At 39.6% G+C, this 19,403-nt stretch overlaps 2 protein-coding genes across 3 annotated transcripts; both read right to left on the bottom strand.

Annotated features, from left to right (window-relative positions):
• Nucleotides 1–25: 25 nt before the first annotated feature.
• Nucleotides 26–2,727, bottom strand: LOC121811447 (E3 ubiquitin-protein ligase AIRP2-like). Its single transcript, XM_042212304.1, has 5 exons — nucleotides 2,426–2,727; nucleotides 1,534–1,684; nucleotides 1,373–1,439; nucleotides 1,053–1,287; nucleotides 26–547 (listed from the first exon to the last, which is right to left on the bottom strand). Exons 1-5 carry the CDS (start codon nucleotides 2,512–2,514, stop codon nucleotides 337–339), a joined length of 753 nt encoding a protein of 250 aa, XP_042068238.1. The 5' UTR covers nucleotides 2,515–2,727; the 3' UTR covers nucleotides 26–336.
• A 7,729-nt stretch (nucleotides 2,728–10,456) lies between these two features.
• LOC121742616 (CBS domain-containing protein CBSX5-like) lies at nucleotides 10,457–12,522 on the bottom strand. Of its 2 annotated transcripts, none has more exons than XM_042135812.1 (2): nucleotides 12,087–12,522; nucleotides 10,457–11,479 (listed from the first exon to the last, which is right to left on the bottom strand). In XM_042135812.1, exons 1-2 carry the CDS (start codon nucleotides 12,410–12,412, stop codon nucleotides 10,624–10,626), a joined length of 1,182 nt encoding a protein of 393 aa, XP_041991746.1. In that variant the 5' UTR covers nucleotides 12,413–12,522; the 3' UTR covers nucleotides 10,457–10,623. The 2 variants fall into 2 exon arrangements, with proteins under 2 accessions (XP_041991746.1, XP_041991747.1); XM_042135813.1 differs by having other exon boundaries at nucleotides 12,108–12,522.
• Between the last annotated feature and the right edge of the window lie 6,881 nt (nucleotides 12,523–19,403).

The following is a 19,403-nucleotide window of genomic DNA, read 5'->3' as shown; positions in this document are numbered from 1 at the left end:
TATACTATGTGCACAAGAAAACACATTGAGCATCCGAAACATAGCAGGTCATATTAACTAAATATTCACAAGTCTCATCACAGACATAGTAGATTAATTTCATTATGCCGTCACAATCTCAAATTACTGAGAATACCTCAAACTATACACGAATTTACAAATTACCAGACAACATAGGTACCATCCTCCTCTTCTTTTCTAAACCTTAAACCTCCGCCAACAATAAATCAAGGCTGGGTTGTTCCTAAACATAGCTTGAATATGGATTTTCTAAGTCTAATTCAAAAGACTCATACCATAATCCAGCACAGATGACACGACGACTTTAAATATGCATTACCTGACATGGGAATCATAGGGATCAAATAGGTTATCAGGGATAATCACTGGCAACTTATCTATATACATAAACAGCATCTTCAAATTCTCCCTTGTTATAGCAGCCATGTCTACCACGTCCTTGTTATCCAGAAGCACCCATAGATCACCAGAGTTTACCCTCTTTAAGCTGTCACGACAGAAAGGGCACGATTGTGATCTTGAATGCCTGCAATAGACAATGTTAAGTTGTTTAGTGGGGAGAAATCAAAACCTTCGACATTATACAGCTATGGATGTTGCACAGTCTCACATCATTGCATATGTTCCTCTCCATATAGGGCCAACATAAAGAATATACAAATCTTTAAACCTGCCTAGTTTCACCTAGAAGAAACCCCGAGCAGACGAGCGCAACTCAACCTAACAGAAGACTGATAGCAACATGCAACGCATAGAGAAACAAAAGCACCTTAACAGAAGATCCAAGCATACATTATAAATTAGGAATCCACACTTCAATGTATGCGTAACCAAACTTAAAAGAAAGGACGTGAACGACAGAGAATCTCATAAGATACAAGAGAAGGATAAAATACTTCTACCAATAAAACAGCTGAATAATGTATGGAATATTTCAGACAAAGATCAATAATGGGCCACAAAAGCAACAATCACAGCCAGCAATTTTATAAAGAACTTAAGAAAATGTTTAAAAAGGAGCAATAGCATACCATTCTCTGTAGCATTTGAGGCAAATGGCATGATTACAGTTGGGCAAGACAATCTTGCTATTCGTCTCCATGCAAATACCACATTCTTCCTCCCTCTCGACATCCAGTTCCGAGCAATGCCTGAGATCATCGTCATCCTTCCTTCTGTATCTCTCCAGACACACAGCTTTCTGTTTCTTATCTTCTGAATCCAGAACACCTTTCTCAAGTTGCATTAAAGATGGATATATAACAGCTGGCCACAAGATATATTTCTTTTTCAGAAAAAGAGTTGATTATTAACCACCTTAGAAGAAATGTGATGAAACTAGGAAGTTTACCGTAGAACTCTCGAATGCTCGCTTTTCTCTCATGAGTGGACATAGTGGTGGTGCCATCAATATACACCTGTGCAGTGATAAAATTTCAATATCCAGCATTTATCAGTTCCACAAACAAGGTAGTCACATTATACAGAACAATATAAGACAGACCGACCGACCTTATAAATTAAGATCCGCAACAGTCCAAGAGCTCCGGCAAGGTGGCAATCAGTCCATTGAACTAGAAAGAGTAAAAAGTGAGCAGCTGGACTATATGACATTCTCATTTGTAGACACACCCCATCATACTCCCTTGGAAAATCGGATGCCCTGGAAGGATGTTACCACATTAATTATACTTATCCAACAGATGAAATGGATAATCTTCAATTAACAAATTCACCTAATTGAGGGGGGAAATCTAGCTCAGAGAGTCAAAATCCAAATGCACCATAAATTTGTGTAGATCATTTCGAAATTAATGATATTTTTGGCATTTGCAGGGCAGAGTTCCTCATATGTTTTAACATACTCACTGAGTTACTGTATTTTGTAACCCTTGAAAATCCAATCAATATGAATCGAATTTACCCAAATTTTAACCTAAAAGAGGGGAAAAACAATTCAATTTTTAGTACTCCACTTCAAGAGAAATTACTTTATTTTGAGAAGTTGAATAAAAGGTTTAGCATTCACTTGAAACCTGAAAATTATATCTTTACGACAAACTGAAGCAGCAGATAAAGTGAAGGCCAAACTATCATCAATTACAAAAATTTCCAGATCAATATGCAGAATCTGGATTCTCATCATGATACCAGCACAAAGAGCGACTTGGATAAAAATAAATAAATAAAATAAAATAAAAGTAAAGGACACAGAAACCGCTACTAACAATTTTCCGATGAAAAAGTTTAACCAAAAAAAATCGAAAAAATCGCGGTAATTGAAAAAAACAGAGAAAAAACAAAAAGAAAATAGCTATACTCGATCGATCAACGAGAAGCTCCAGAAAAATCTAAACTATAAAAACTAAAAAAAAATGGTGGAGAAAAAGGAGTTAAAACTCACAGAGTATTAGCATGCTGAATATCGGCTTCAAGAACTTTGAGCGAGTCTCGGAAAGACTTCCGTATTGGACTTCCGCCGCTTACATACATCTCTCTTTAGAAAAATTTCCTTTTCCCCAAATATTTTTGGAGGATCAAACAATCATAAATGGAAACTTTCAACTCCGTCGAGAATTGAAGATTAAACTCCGAAAATTGGACTTGGATAGGATGGATTAGATATTTCTGGAGATGTTGATTTTGTTGTGATGAATTTGAAAAGAAATTTCTCTGACTAAAACTGACACTCTCTCCCTCAAATTTAGAGTTGTCTACTTTGGATATTGAAAAGAGATGAGATAAAGGTGACACGTGGAGGGGGAGCAGGTGAGGTGAGTTAAAGCATCCACGACAGGAATAGCTCAACAATAATTCAGCCATAGATTAACCACAAACTCCTCCTACAACATCATCAATACTAAAAATCCACCTGTCACATCATAAATAGCCCAGCAATAGCCTAGTCACATCATAAATAGCCCAGCAATAGCCTAGCCACATCACTAATAACAATTATATAAAAATGAAATAATTACCAATCACACAATACACGGAATTTAATTTACGAGACATATACGGGAAACATTACTAATACTATTAAAATTTTAAAAAGTACAATAATTTAAAAAAAAGTACAATAATTTAAAAAAATTGCAATAATTAACAAAAAAGTACAATAATTCACTCCTCTGCCCCGTCGTCGTCTCCTCCGTCATTGTCGGCACCATCGCCTCCGCCTCCGTTGCCACCATCGCCTCCACCTCCGTTGCCACCATCGCCTCCGCCTCCGTCGCCGCCGCCGCCTCTACTCCCGGCGGCTTCCCTACGTGCCGCCTCCAAATCCTCTTGCATGCTCAGGAGCAATGTTTGAAGCAAACTCTTCTCCACGGGGTCCACCGCCGCCCGCCATGGCCATCGTCTTGACCATCTGAGTGCGCGTTTGTTGACGCGCGAAGAATTTGAGATCCGCTGTGGATTGGCCAAGGGGGATGCCGACTGGACCTCCTGGGAACCCCCGGCGACCCCCCTCGCCTCCCGTTAGACGAGCGAACGAACGAGGGGTCGGGACCTCCTGGGCCGTCTCGGGGAGGTCGTGGGAACCACCGCTGCTGCCGTTAAAATCAACGGTATAGTTCAGTCGTTGCTTCTTCGGCCAACCAGCGTCGACACCTACTCAGAACTTCTCGGAGTCGTTCAGCACAAGATAGCAGTTCCAGTAGGTGAAGTCCTTATACACCCCCTTTAGGGGAAGGCTTTCTCCGCTATCCTCCTGCAGTCTTCCTCCGTTTGGCCACTGCTCATCATGCGGAGGGCGTTGGTGTACAAGCCCGAAAATCGGGAGACCGCAGCCCTGATTCGGTCCCAACCCTTCCGGCAATCCTCCCCGGTGCATCGCCTCCCCTCCGGGCAAAACCTCTGGTAGGCTGCTGCTATCTTTCCCCACAAGTTGACGATTCTCTGGTTGTTCGAAACGAGAGGATCGTCGCAAACACTCACCCACGCCTTGGCCAGCGCGACGTTCTCCGCGTCCGTCCACCTCCTCCGTACCGAGCTGTCGTCCTCACCCGGCTGCGAGGACTCGCCAACCCTCTTCCCCTTGTTTTTCTTCTTTGGGGCGCCACGCCCCCGCCCTGCGCCCCCCGTTTGAACGGAAGCATCCGGAACACCGAGAAGATCTAACCCCAATTCATCGAAGGAGAAAGTGTCAAATTGGGGCAACGGCTGCGCCTCCGTTGGGGTCGATGTGTGCGACGAACCAGTCGAAAAATCAAAACTGGGGCGATAGACGTCCCCCGGCATCCCCTGTGTCGCCGGGGATCCCCCCGTCGCCGGTACCCCCCCGGCGCCCCCTGCGTCGGGCATCATCTGCATCCCGTGTGCCCACCCCGGCATCATCTGGGCACTGGGTGCCCACCCCGGCATCGCCTGAAACCCCCCCGGCGGACTCCCCCCGGTTGGCATCCCGGACATCATCTGCTGCCACTGGTACATGTTGTAGTATGGTGGCATCTGACTCCATCCACTTCCCACGGGGACCGGGGGAGTTTGAGCTTGAGACCCGCTACTCCCTGAAGTAGGCTCATTGTTGAGATCCATTTACCGTTGTTGATCTTATACAGAAATTTAGATAGAGAGAATACTCGTTAAAACAAGTGGTGCGAATGAAAATGACGTGCAAGGCGCGTATATATAGTGTTTCGGAAAAAAAAATTCGCGCTAGGCGGTGCGCTAGGCGATCCAGACGCTGCAATAGCGCCGAGCGGATCGCCCAGCGCACCGCCTAGCGCCACGGAACCGCCGAGCGCTAGGCAGTTTTTAATCCGGAAACCGCTAGGCGGTTGCAATAGATCGCCTAGCGCACCGCCTAGCGCCGGCGCTCGGCTAAGCGGTGCGCTAGGCGCTATTGTGGATGCTCTTAGAGCATGAATAATGTTAATTATGGAGCCTAATTTATCTCCTACCATGTTTAGGATTTGTTTCCTTCAAGTATTTTTTCCTTGTGATATATGTTTCCTAGTTTGACTAGAATTAGGGCTATCTAGTTGCTTATAAATAGAGGTGCTCCCTCTCCATCTCAAATCAACCCAAACTAATTGATCCTTTTGAGCAAATGCGTCAAATAATGGAACAATCACTTGAAGAATATCGACGACGGGGGGCGGAGGAAGCCGCGCCACCCCCACGACGCTCCCGCACGTACATCCATCGTAACCGGGAGGAAGCCACCGCAAGGTTAGTACGCGACTACTTCTGCGATAACCCAATTTGGGGAGATACCTACTTCCGTCTCCGTTTCCGCATGAGTAAACCGCTATTTCTCCACATCGCGAATATTTTGGCGGCCCGGGAAGAGTTCTTCCGAGAAGGGTTCGACGCGGTCGGCCGTCCTAGCCACACGACGCTGCAGAAATGTACTGTAGCAATCCGTCCGCTTGCGACTGGACAAACGGCCGACATGTTCGACGAATACCTCCACATCGGAGACACCACTGAGCGCAAGTGCTTGCTCAAATTCTGCAAAGGCGTTCGGGCAGCCTTCACCGACGAATTTATCCGGAGGCCAAGCACGACCGACTGTCAGTTCCTCCTCAACCTGCACGAACAAGTGCACGGATTCCCCGGGATGCTTGACAGTGTCGATTGCATGCACTGGCAATGGAAGAATTGTCCGGTGGCTTGGAGGGGGTCCTACACGAGCGGCCACAAAGGCACCCACCCAACTGTTGTACTCGAGGCCGTTGCCGACTACCGGCTTTGGATCTGGCACGCGTACTTCGGGGTCCCTGGCTCGAACAACGACGTAAACGTGCTCCACCAGTCCGACCTCTTTACCGAAGTTTTGGATGGTAAAGCGCCGGCCATCAACTTCGTCGCCAACAACCGGCTGTATAAAATGGGGTACTATCTCGCCGACGGCATATACCCGAAGTGGCCGACCTTCGTGAAGACGTGCAGCAGGCATGCGAACCCAAAGCAGGCTCTTTTTGCGCAGAAGCAGGAGGCTGCTCGCAAGGATGTGGAGAGGGCGTTCGGGGTTCTCCAAGCGCACTTCAACATCATCAAAGCCCCGGCTCGTTCGTGGTTCATGGAGAGCATGGTCGACATCATGTATACGTGCATAATCTTGCACAACATGATTGTCCGAGATGAAGGACCCGAGGCGGGAAATTGGTTCGACCCCGAATCCCCCGAAAGCTCAACCGCAAGTAGTCTGCCGCGAAGTGGAGCGCATCCGTCTATACAAGAACGTTTGGCTATTCGGGCAAGGACACGCGACTCTAGCGCTCACGCCCAACTCCAAGAGGATCTAATTGAGCACATTTGGGAAAACTTTGGCGGAGAAGATTAAATTATGTCATTTTTATTTTTTTAGGATTTTAATTATGTCTTTTTTCTATTTTTTTAAATTTTAAGTTGTAATGTTGTTTTAATTTTAATGAAGTGTGTTTTTAAATTGAATTGGGTTGGAAATAAAAATAAAAAATGATATTGAATGAATAGTAATTTAAGGGACGGAGCGTTGCAGGTTACGTCCCTTAGTTAAGGGGTGGAGTAAAAAAGTACAGTGGGGCCCTCAAATAGTAGTTTAAGGGACGGTATGGAGACAGCGTAATAGATGCTCTTATGCTCCATTAGTGATAAACAGGGGCGTAGCCACCTTATGAGGATATGGGGCAATTGCCCCTCTTCATCCACTCATTCTCTTATATATTTATACATAAATTTTTAATTATGTACTTTAACTACACTAAATGTCACTTCTCAAAAACATAAAATTTTCCTATGTATTATATTTTTGCCCCTTCTCCAATAAAATCCTGGCTCCGGCTCTGGTGATAAATATATTTACAAAAATATCCACCAAAATATTAAAGTGATATGTTTGGTCAATACGCAAAACTGCAATTAGCTGTCTATTACCCTTTGTCACTATGTATGTACTAAATCTTTTTTTCCCTGTCTAAGGATACAAACAATTCTACGTAGATAAAATTAATAAGATTCCAATTCATAATCATTCAATGATTAAATTTTTATTCACCAATCATTCCCTTTTATAAGCATATACTATAACTTATCCAATTAGGATTTAAAATATGTGCCAAGTTGACAATGTATTGGCATACACTAACCGAACAAAAATATAGATTAGAACTTAGAAGTCAACAGAAGAGTACTTAGAAAACAAGAGGACAATGCATATTGTATAATTGCATGATAGAGGAGCATTAGGGTATCATCATATTTAGAGTGCCAATGTATCATCAATCTCGTGCAGCCACGTGGCACGTTATCCAGCAATATTAGGGGTGTATCCAGCAATATCATAGTAAACATTTTAGATGAATTTCTACAGATTGCATGATAGTACTACGTGGATTGATGTGTGGAGTGTTGAGTATTGTTGTATTAGCTATACAGCAAAATAACGGTATAAAAAAGCAATCTGTCTATATATATACTGCAACTGAATTATTCTATGCCTATACAACAATACTCAACAATCTACACAGCAATCCACCTATTACTATCATGCAATCTATAAACGCATACTAAATGAATATTGTTGGATATGCCTCTAATATTATTGTATAGTGTGTCACGTGGCAACACGAGATTGGTGGTACATTGTCACTTTAAAAAGGGTCGTCATCTTAACATAATCATTGTATGATATAAGCAACTTGTAGATGGATTCTTACAATATTATTAAAAGTACCACCCAATCCACTCCAACCACTTATGTTTTTAAGTTTAAAAAACCAATTCGAATATTGTTGATATCAATTTGCAAAATGATAAGTTGTATTGTTGACATAAGATATTCGAACAATTACATTTAGTCAATAGCCAATAATAATGGACATGATAGTACTAGTGGTGAAATCATAAATTGAATGATTGTAGTTTGTTCCAAATGAAATGTCAGAAAAAGAAAATTGAATGATTGTAGTTTGTTCCAAATGAAATGTCAGAAAAAGAAAGTGTCATAGAAATAAATCATATCCAAATTCCAAGGGAACAAATGATAGTAATCAATTGAATTAATAAAGTAATTTTTACACCTGTTAATACACTTGTGCCAATAGACAAGTCCACGATATTATTACTAATAAGTTAAATTGTTAAACCAAACGGATAGGGATATGCGTAGCGCTTATGGATATGTTTAGCATTTGATTAAACTTTAAAATTGGAATTAATCAAATAAACATTCTTATTCCCGAATTCCTTACTGTAACTGAAACACAAGTAATAACTAATTAAAATTTCAAGTTTAAAAGGATGAAAGGGATAATTATACTAATATTTTTAATTGATATTCAATTTGTGGGCAGAGGTAATATGTTTGGTGGGTGGGCGTGGGACCTAAGAAAATGACTAAAATAAATGAGCCATTAGGTAAGAAGACCGACGTTGACCCCTCCTACATTAAAACTGTAGTTTAGTAAGATATTTAATTTATCTAAAAATAGTAGTATTCAACTTTTTATAAAATAATTTAATTTGTTTTATAACCTTACTATTTGCATCAAAAAAACACAAGTGATACATATTTAGATTAATACCAGAACAAAATCCAAACATATTTAGAAGGGGCTTTTTAAAGAAAACTAATAACGGCATGTGCTAGAGTAATGTATTTTTATAATAATTTGTTATAATACGTATTATAACATTAAAATTTTATAAGATCGTAAAGTGGAAAACGAAGCCATTTCAAATTTCAAACACATTTTAATGCAACTTAGGTGCATATTCAAATTTATAGATGCAAGCAACTTTTGTTGCCTACATCTTATCTTCTCTTTAATTTTTATGGTTTTTACTTTATAGCAGCAGTTGCACAGCTGTGTTCGCCGCCATATTTATTTCATACAGTAGTATTTAATTCTAGAAAATAAATATAGTATTTAATTCTAGAAAATAAATATAGTATTATCAGCAAGGACGCCTGACGTGATGAGTAAATGTATAACACATTATCATCTCTAGCATGATCATTTTTTAAGTACAGTATTAATTTATAGTAAAAAAATATAAAATGAGAGATAGGTGTATACTATGCATAAGCATAAAATAGAAAACTTTCATAATGGGCCATTCTTTTAAAAAACATTTATTTCATAAATAAGACATGTTGAAATTCCCAATTTTGTTTGCTAAACGAAAAAAAAATCGTAAAAGAGAAACCTTAAGAATATTAATGTAGATTGTGAAGTGTGTTGGGTTTATCATTGTTTACCAAAGTGCGAATATGTTGGGATTAAAGTTAAGAGGTTAAGAGGACCCAGGCCCAATTCAAATACTAGCTACACTACTTTTGGGGGAGAGGAAATTCTATTCTCAAGCCCAGTTCTTTCCTTTCGTTTTATTTTAATAATATGATGATTTTTTTTATATATTTTAATAATATGATGATATCTCCAACCTAATTGTTTTTGTTCGATTTCATATGACATCTTAGAAGATATACAAACAGAAGATAGAATTCATAAAATGATTGCTTAATTCTCAATTCTATTTTAAAAATGCTAGTAATAATTTTTGAAGTATAACTTACTTAAAGAGATACTCATACTTTTTACTTCAGTTAACTTTGTAGTTACACTTTTAATAGGACACTGTATACAGTCTATTTAATTAATTTTAGCTTCGATTAAAATGTTGAGATTATGTCCAAAACCAATGTTTATGCCCATATTGGTAGGTACTATACACACTTGCCTTATGTCCCTCTTGATTTGAAGTGTCTTCATGTTGCTATTCTATAGAGCAACCTAAAACCCACTTCATCAACTAGGAAAAACTTACACAGTTTTTACTTGTTCCTTTAAAATTACTCTGCACATCCCCGACTACGACAAGCCCTGTCGTCGTTGGGCTATTCGTATTTAAGTATCCTTGAACATGAAGGTATGGACATTGAAATATGAGGGCAATGAATATGGTCCGTTAATATCATTTTTGTGCAAACTCTGTGCTCCTCCTTCTGTTATACGTTGCTTTCATCAAAGAATAACAAATGCCAACAAAATAAATTTTAGTGGACCACATTATGTAATTCAAATTTTTCTATATTTTTGAATCATATTACCCCCTAAGAGGACCCTCTTTCGAGTTTTCTGGTAACCCATTATTATTCACATTTCGGTGAATATTGTGATTTCTCAATATTTGTTGGTTCACTTTTAGGTGAATACTGTCATTTCTCCATATTTGTTGATTCACATTTAGGTGAATACTGTGATTTCTCAATATTTGTTCAATTGTTGTATAGTCTTCTCATAGGCCGTGTCTGTTTCTGTTTCCCAGGAATCTTTTTTTTTTTGGTACTATACTATGCAAAATATCAAACTGATATTTGTTTTTTTTATCATGTTTACATTATAAATACTACTCCTTATTAAATATCCAAATCATTGGTTCAAATAGATTATCATTTTCGTTCATAAGTCGATATAAATGTGGAAATACCGAAAATTGAAAATATAACGAAACAGTACATATTTTGTTTAAATTAAGAAGGCTAGCAAGAATTGAAATAGGTTACACTTGAACTACAATGATATTGAATCCCATCTACATAAAATGTAAATTAGGACAGGCTGAAAATTTGAAAGTCCTATGATTGCTAGATTAAATAGATTCATCCGTCTACGGTTTACTATGCATTCCATCAGCAACACTGAGAAAAACACTCAAAATTCCGGCTAACGTGACGGTCCCGACCAAGGTATGATCTTCTTCAACAACCCAGACACAACTAACACGATACGCCAGCGCCTGCATCATCACAGCCAGCAAGGAACTCCTTGGGCTGCAGACGAGCGGCTCACACCTACCGGCTGCATAGTGTCGACTTGAACCTCTACTCGACCCTTTACTCATGCCAGATACGAAGTCGTCGTCTGAGGATAAGCTCGAGGAGGAGGAGCAATACAGCAATGAGGGGTGGATCGACTCATCCATCATATCCACCATGCCACCTAAATTTCTCTCCTCCAGCCTAGTCTTCACCAGCTGCACCAGGTCCTCCGGTGGTGGGCTGCCACAGTCGACATAAGCCATGAGATCAATGGCTGAGAGGACCATGATTGCGGAAGCAGCAGTTTCGTCACAGTAGGCTAGAGTTTGGGGGGAGATCTCACCCATCAACCTGTTCTCTTCATCAACGACTGCAACGGATTTCTGCTCAGTGATAGCACGGTGGAAATAGCCCAATGCTGAGGATGCAGGCTTGTTGTGAGTGATGGTCATGATGTCGCGATCGATGATGTTTAGCGACTCAAGGTTGTAAGTGGTGACTGGAGAGAAGGAGCCTACGGAGTTGAGAATGAAGCGTAGCACATCTTCTTGCGTTAGCCAACAGCATTCGTGTTGTTCGTGGCAGCTGGAAGAGAGCTGTTGCCGGTTGTCCAACCTCTTTCTTGCATAGTTGAAGCGCTGGTTTTGAATCGGAACCACCAGATTTTGGGTGCCATCTAGCATGTAATCCATGGCTTCCAGCAGGCTGCATATAAGAAAATGCAGCAAAGTTGAGACTGATGCAAAACAGAGTGGATTTAGTGATTGAAACACTCCAAGTAACTGCAAATGCCAAATATGGTTCACTAATAGCTTGCACAATCTCAACATGAGTCACTGCGGAGCTATCACAATTAGGACTCGGACTCGCCAATTTCGTTTATTAATTCTAAAATATAATTTATTCATCTATAAATAAATATTGATCAAATTTAGATTTACTTCAAATTAAAAACAGAGAGGATTTAGGAGTCATCCACCCTAACGTTCTCCTTTCCTCTTTTTTGATGAATCAGAAATTAAACAGGGGGCTGGGATAATATTAGAGAGAGAGAATTAACAAGCGGTAGCTGTCGCAATTGATTCCCCCGGAAAAGTATAATTATTGAAGCCGTTAAAATTGGAAAAATCTTAATCACACACAGATGCAGAATTGAGCCAAACAATTCCCCCAATTAAACAGTAACAGAAATCCATAATCACCCCCTCTCCACATACAATGATTCAATCATGCAATTCAATCGCAAATCATACAACAATTCAATCATGCAATCCAATCGCAAACTTGCTCAAAAAAAATCAGTGAAACGAACCTGGAATTAGGTGTGACGCACCTGACGATGGGGATTCCTTTCGGCAAAATGTCACAAACAGGAGTCTGAAGAGCTTTGAAAGGATCCGCCAGATTCTCCTCCCGGCAGAGGAAGAGGATCACATCTGCGGCGCTGAATTTTCCGACGCAGACGCAGGAACCTCCGGCGGCGTTCTGACTACATATCCAAACGCTAATGTATATCTCACCGGACGCTTTGAGCGCCGCCAATGCTTCTGCGATGGAGGCGGTGGCGGCGATCCACTTGAGCTCCGGCTTCCCTATGCACAAGTCCGACACCTCTGCGGATAGAGATCTCAATGCCATACAATGATCGGATCTGCAGGAGATGGATGGGGTAGATGGAATGGAAGACGAAGGATTGACTGTACGGAGAAATGTTGTTGTAGTAGTTGGAGAGAGGTAGCTGAGAGATGTGGCTGTGGAATATATAATGGAATCTTGTATATATACGTCTCTTTTTACAACTAGGTAGAGGAGACTAAATGTTTTTGGAAATTAAATAATTCAACTTTACTTGTGGTATCGCGCTATTTTTCTATACTTATAATTACTGCGTATATTTCTAGTTATATTTCTATTTATTAAAATAAATACGATGGGATATATAGATCACAGTCGTTGAAGGTAAGATTAATCAACCAATAACTGTAAATATTATTTTAATCTATTTAGTCAATGATATATACTAGAACTAGTAATTGCGCTCTATAATGAGGTGTGGTTTGTGTGTGGTAAATACAAGAGCTATTACATAGCAAAGATTAAATTGTTCTACAAGTATCCAAAGAAGTCAAATTTTGTAAAATCATTTTACTGTAAAATGACTTGAATACCATTTTTTTCTAGACTTAATATTATACTGATATTTATTGAATTATTTTCATGACTGAATATAAAAGATTATAAAAGAATAAAATCATTTTGTCGTCACAATACATGAATTCGATAGTCTTCCGATGTAAACCAAGCAAAAGAACACGACACAAAAATCCATTATCCCAAAAGAATAAATCCAAGTAAGTTATTACTTTAATTAACAAACATCAGCATAAATTAATTAAATAATAGGTGAACCTCTTTCTTAACGGCGAGGGAGCACAAGATTGAAGGGGTATCATTTAACAAACTTCTTTACGATTTACGTTAGTGCATCCACAACCGTGCTCTTGTGTGGGCCCGGCCCCACTTTTTTTGCCTACTCTTAGGCAAAATCACAACACCCACAGTCAGGCTCTTCCGCAAGGACGAGCACAAGGGTCCCACCATCCATTATTCAATTTAAATAAAAACATTTCCACAAAATTAAAATACATTAAACATACCCTGAATAATATTACAAAATACAGTAAAAATTAAAAATTACAAAATTAAAATCTTAAAAATTACATAATTAAAATCTTAAAAATTAAAAATTACATAATTAAACTCCTAAAAAATAAAAATTGCATAATTAAATTCATAAAATTAAAAAACCCACTACTCGTAGCCGAATTTCACCCACATGTGTTTGATTAGGTCTTCTTGTAGCTCAACGTGGGTTCGGGTATCGCGCTTTGTGTGCCTTGTTTCGATGCTCTCACCCACCGTCGTATGCACACCTCTGTGTGGGGGAGACTTCATCCTCGTCGTAAAAGCTAGCCGCCATCGGTCCTTCATCGGCTATAGTCATGTTGTGTAAGATAATACACGTGTACATGATGTCGGTGATATTTTTCACGTACCAGAGCCGAGACGGGGCCTTCACAATGTTGAATCGGGCTTGAAGGACCCCAAAGGCTCTTTCGACGTCTTTCCGCGCGGACTCTTGACGCTGCGCAAAAAGAACCCGTCTCGTGTCTTGCGGGTTGCTGAGCGTCTTCACGAAAGTCGACCACCTTGGGTAGATACCATCGGCGAGATAGTAACCCATGTAGTATACATTTCCGTTGACGGTAAAGTCGATCGCCGGTGCTACACCATTCAACACATCATTGAAGAGGGGTGAAGAATAGAGCACGTTCAAGTCGTTGTTGGATCCGGCAACACCGAAATATGCATGCCAAATCCATAGGCGGTAGTCGGCGACCGCTTCAAGGATAAATGTTGGCCCGCCGCCTTTGTGGCCGCTTAAGTGTTGCCCCCTCCAAACAGTCGGACAATTCTTCCACATCCAATGCATGCAGTCAATGCTGCCAAGCATACCGGGAAAGCCATGTACTGATTCGTGAAGATGAAGCAACCGTTGGCAATCATCGGTGGTGGGTGCCCGAAGGAATTCATCACCGAAAGCTGCACGAACGCCCTCGCAAAAATTTTTAAGATAAAGGATTCCAATGGACTTACCGACATGCAAATACTTGTCGAAGAGGTCGGCCGTTTGCCCAGTAGCGAGTTGTCGGATGGCACACGTACACTTCTGCAACGCCGAGAGACTTTGCTGACAGGCTGCATCTAGATCTGTTTAGAAGAATTCAACACGGGCGGACAATGTGTTGACAATACGCATAAACAAGCGCTTTGACATGCGAAAACGGCACCTAAAGTAATCTTCCGAAAACCGCAGCGGGTCGGCAAAATAGTCGACAACGAGCCTTTCGTGGGCTCCCTCCCGGTCACGATGGATGTAGCGGCGAGTTGATCTAGTTGGTTGAGGAGGAGGGGCGGGGGTTTCGCTGCGACATATGCTTCATAAACGGCACGATGTTGTTCGTAGTATTCTTGTTCTTCGCGCTCCGCTTCCGCAATGAGATGAGTGAAATCCATTTGAGGTTTTGAGTGAGAGATGAAGGTGTAGATAAGTTGTATGAAAAATATGAATGAAAGATGAATGAGAGATGATTTGATGTGAAAAATGGATGACGAATGTGTGTATTTATAGATGATTTTGGGGGGAAAAAATAAAAAAATACAGAAAAATGGCCATTTTTTTGGGATTGGAAAAATATTTTTTTTATTTTTTGGTATTATTTTCGATTTTTAAAAAAAATTAAAAATAATAATTTTTCAACAGATATGCCGTTGGTCAATCACACGCTGGCACGGACGTGCTCGATGCATCGAGCAGCGCTGTGCCAGCGGCAAGAGCGCAGCAGTGGACAGTGGTACCGCGCCGCTGACACTGACGGACGGACTAACGCGTGCTCTTTGTTGTGGAGGCTCTTAATACTACAAAAACTGCATTTGACACAGAGTTAAAATACCGCTTTACATTATATAATGTGAAAAACTGACATCTATCACAGAGTTAAAATACCATGGGAGAAAAGAATTTGAGAAATTGTTAAGCTTTAAAATAAGTAACTTAAAAAATTATACTTATTTTAATAATTTTCGAGGGATACAAGAGAAAAACCAAGATGTTGAATGTTTAACTTCAAAATTATATTGTGTTATCAAAAATTACGGATACATGAGAAAAAATCAAGGATCATAAACCAAAGACTTTAAACTTGTTATAAGTAGACTTATTTAAATTTAGACTCGTCCCATTTAAAATGTAAGATTTTTTTGGAACTTAAAGAAATATATTTCTAAATTATAAATATTATATTTAAATAATGGAAATGTCATCATTTCTATTTTATTCTGTTTTATGGAATACTACTTTATTTTTATAATTTAACATGCTTAACAACACTTCCTAAAATTTGTAATGAATAAACGGAAGAGAATATAAAATGTACTCCAATATTTTCTCAATCCACCAGAATTTAAGGAGTACTAAAATTAAAAGGTTAACATTTTATCATTTTATTATTATTTTGTCCATAATTTCATTTATTTCTATACTTATATTTTTTATATCTTTATTTCTCTTAATCAATGAAATTATTTTAGTAATAGGAGGCAATTAAAATTATTTATAAAATGTAGATCTTCTATGTGGGTATGTGGCATATATGAGCATGTGTTGAAGTGGTGGAGGTGGGGCCATAGAGATTTGTAGATTTTGGGAAGAGTTTAGGGTCAAGTCAAGCTTCCCGACTCGTTTAAGTACATGTGAATTACATTAACAAAATACTAGTCCTGTACCCAAAAAATTGATAAAGTAAATAAGAGGTAGAGAGAAAAATTGATAAAGTAAGTGAGAGATAGAGAGAAACATTAATTAAATTATTGTTAGTGAAGAATTAGTGAAGAATTAGTCTCACCTTATTAGAGATAAAAAAAACTTTTCAAAATTAGAAAATGTATATTCTTGTAGGAAGGAGGGAATACTAACCTAACATATAGTTTTTACTTTTTATTTTTATTTTTTTTTTATAAACGTGACATATAGATTTATGGAGCAGGATTTGCATACAAAATTTAGTTTCATAGGGGAAGGGGCGTGCCATCCATTTTATTACGTATAATAATAGTTTTATTGGGAATTCTTTTTCTCTAAACGCGTTTGTTTATTTAATTAAAAAGACGTCCTAGAAAGACAGGTGTTTATATATCTCTGTAATGATATATACCGTCGGATTAGATTGATACTTTTATAGGAGTCAAATCCGATTTGCAAATGAGCAAAAGAAGAATGGTGAATGGCGTTTAACCAATTTTATGAAGTGTTGAATGAGATTTATAACTAATTAATGGATGGATTTGAATGTGAGTGGCTAACTTTACTTTAAATGACCAATTTAATGCGTGTATTAAATTTTTCTTAGCTCGAAATGTTTGACATTAATGACTTACGTTAAATTCTTGAAATGTATTCCTATATTGTTCATGAATATATTTGAAGAAAATTGATTGCAATTTTTCTCTACCCTCTTCGGTGGTAGATCCAAAATTTTGAGTTTAACGATACAAAGAGCTCGAAAAGGAAAACGTCACCTCTCTTCCCTTTCTCTCAGCATTTTTGTCCGACTCTCTCTCTGTATCTCAAATTGTTAGCTCTCTATCTCTCTAATCACAAATACGAGAATAAAACAGGGTTACGATAAAGGTAGAACTTATTCTTAATGTTGAACCGTCAAACTAAAATATAGTAGTTCATTATTAGACAACACATTCATTTTAAGATCGTTTTAGTTCACTCTTCTGCACTGAAGTAAAACGATCAAATAATGAAGTTTGTATAAAATAAAGTAGAACGATCTAAAAATGAATTATATAATTTGCTTGATTTATTTTATCCATTAGATTAGAAAAATGGATGGCTGAGGTTTGGTGTCTAGTTTAATTTTTAATAAAAAGTAGTAGTAATAAAAATTTGGGGGATCCAACTAATGCTCTAAATTTACATGAGTCGAACTCATTACAGATCAATTAATTAAAAGAGAAACATTTTAACTCTCCCTGATTTTTCAAATTATCAGTTAAGGTGTTGACTACTTAAAAAGTTTATGCAAGATTGTGGAAACTAACACTTGTTATAAGTAACTGTACAAGTTAAGAGCACCCACAATCGTGCTCTTGCCAGCGAGTACGGTTGTGGGTCCGGCCCCACTTTTTATGTCTGCTCTTCGGCAAGAGCACAACACCCACAGCTGTGCTCTTCCGCAAGGACGAGCACAATTCAATTTAAAATTCAATTAAACAAAAACATTTCCATAATATTAAAATTTATTAAATAACCGAAATAATAATACAAATTACAAATAAAATAAAAAAAAAGACATAATTAAAATCATAAAAATTAAAAATTACATAATTAAAATCCTAAAGATTAAAAATTACATAATTAAATTCGTAAAATTAAAAAAAAACTACTCGTTGCCGAATTTCGTCCACATGTGTTTGATTAAGTCTTCTTGTAGCTCAATGTGGGTTCGGGTATCGCGCATTGTGTGCCTTGTTTCGAGCCTCTCCCCCACCGTCGTATGCCGACCTCGGCATGGGGGAGACCTCGCGGTTGAGCTTCCGGATTCATCCTCGTCGTAGAAGCTAGCCGCCCTCGGTCCTTCGTCGGCTATAATCATGTTGTGTAAGATAATACACGTGTACATGATGTCAGCGATATTATTCACGTACCAGAGCCGAGCCGGGGCCTTCACAATGTTGAATCAGGCTTGAAGGTCCCCAAAGGCTCTTTCGACGTCTTTCTGCGTGGACTCTTGACGCTGCGCAAAAAGAATCCGTCTCGAGTCTTGCGGGTTGCTGAGCGTCTTCACGAAAGTCGACCACCTTGGGTAGATACCATCGGTGAGATAGTAACCCATGTGGTATGTATTTCCGTTAATGGTGAAGTCGATCGCCGGTGCTACACCATTCATCACATCATTGACGAGTGGTGAAGAATAGAGCACGTTCAAGTCGTTGTTGGATCCGGCAACGCTGAAATATGCATGCCAAATCCATAGGCGGTAGTCGGCGACCGCCTCAAGGATAAGTGTTGGGCCGCCGCCTTTGTGACCGCTTAAGTGTTGCCCCCTCCAAGCAGTCTAGCAATTCTTCCACCTCCAATGCATGCAGTCAATGCTGCCAAGCATTCCGGGAAAGCCATGGACTGATTCGTGAAGACGAAGCAACCGTTGGCAATCATCGGTGGTGGGTACCCGAAGGAATTCATCACCGAAAGTTGTACGAACGCCCTCGCAAAAGTTTTTTAGACAAAGGATTCCAGTGGACTCACAGACATGCAAATACTCGTCGAAGAGGTCGGCCGTTTGCCCAGTAGCGAGTTGTTGGATGGCACACGTACACTTCTGCAACGGCGCGATACTTTGCCGGCCGGCTGCATCTGGACCTGTTTGGAAGAATTCAACACGTGCGGGCAATGTGTTGACAATTCGCATAAACAAGCGCTTTGACATGCAAAAACGGCGCCTGAAGTAATCTGCCGGAAACCGCGGCTAGTCGGCAAAATAGTCGGCAACGAGCCTTTCGTGGGCTCCCTCCCGGTCACGATGGATGTAGCGGCGAGTTGATCTAGTTGGTTGAGGAGGAGGGGCGGGGATATTCGCTGCGACATATGCTTCATAAGCGGCACGATGTTGTTCGTAGTATTCTTGTTCTTCGCGCTCCGCTTCCGCAATGAGATGGGTGAAATCCATTTGAGGTTTTGAGTGAGAGATGAAGGTGAAGATAGGTTGTATGAAAATTATGAATGAGAGATGAATGAGGGATGATTTGATGTGATAAATGGATGATGAATGTGTGTATTTATAGATGATTTTGAGGGGGGGAATCAAAAAAATACAGAAAAAGGGCAAAAAAACGGACATATTTTTGAGATTTGGAAAATATATTTTTTTATCAATTTTTATAATTAAATACCGATTTTTTTAAAAAAATAAAAATATTCAAAGTCGTTGCCCAGTCGTAGCACGCCACGTCAGCTGCTCGCTGGCACGGACGTGCTCGATGCATCGAGCAGCGCCGT

The sequence above is a fragment of the Salvia splendens genome, chromosome 7 (genome assembly GCF_004379255.2).
Source record: "Salvia splendens isolate huo1 chromosome 7, SspV2, whole genome shotgun sequence".
NCBI classification, from domain to species: Eukaryota; Viridiplantae; Streptophyta; class Magnoliopsida; order Lamiales; family Lamiaceae; genus Salvia; species Salvia splendens.
The sequence above is the reverse complement of the archived record's forward strand: the minus strand, read 5'-3'. Positions and strand labels throughout refer to the sequence as shown.

What these genes read in the sequence shown, in the direction of transcription:
- LOC121811447 (XM_042212304.1), bottom strand. Translation starts at nt 2,514, where the DNA reads ATGTATGTAAGCGGCGGAAGTCCAATACGGAAGTCTTTCCGAGACTCG. An exon ending in ATTCAGCATGCTAATACTCT is followed by an intron (nt 1,685 to 2,425) that starts GTGAGTTTTAAC and finishes ACATCCTTCCAG; the next exon opens with GGCATCCGATTTTCCAAGGG. An exon ending in CTCAAATGCTACAGAGAATG is followed by an intron (nt 548 to 1,052) that starts GTATGCTATTGC and finishes TGTCTATTGCAG; the next exon opens with GCATTCAAGATCACAATCGT.
- LOC121742616 (XM_042135812.1), bottom strand. Translation starts at nt 12,412, where the DNA reads ATGGCATTGAGATCTCTATCCGCAGAGGTGTCGGACTTGTGCATAGGG. An exon ending in TGCGTCACACCTAATTCCAG is followed by an intron (nt 11,480 to 12,086) that starts GTTCGTTTCACT and finishes TCTTATATGCAG; the next exon opens with CCTGCTGGAAGCCATGGATT.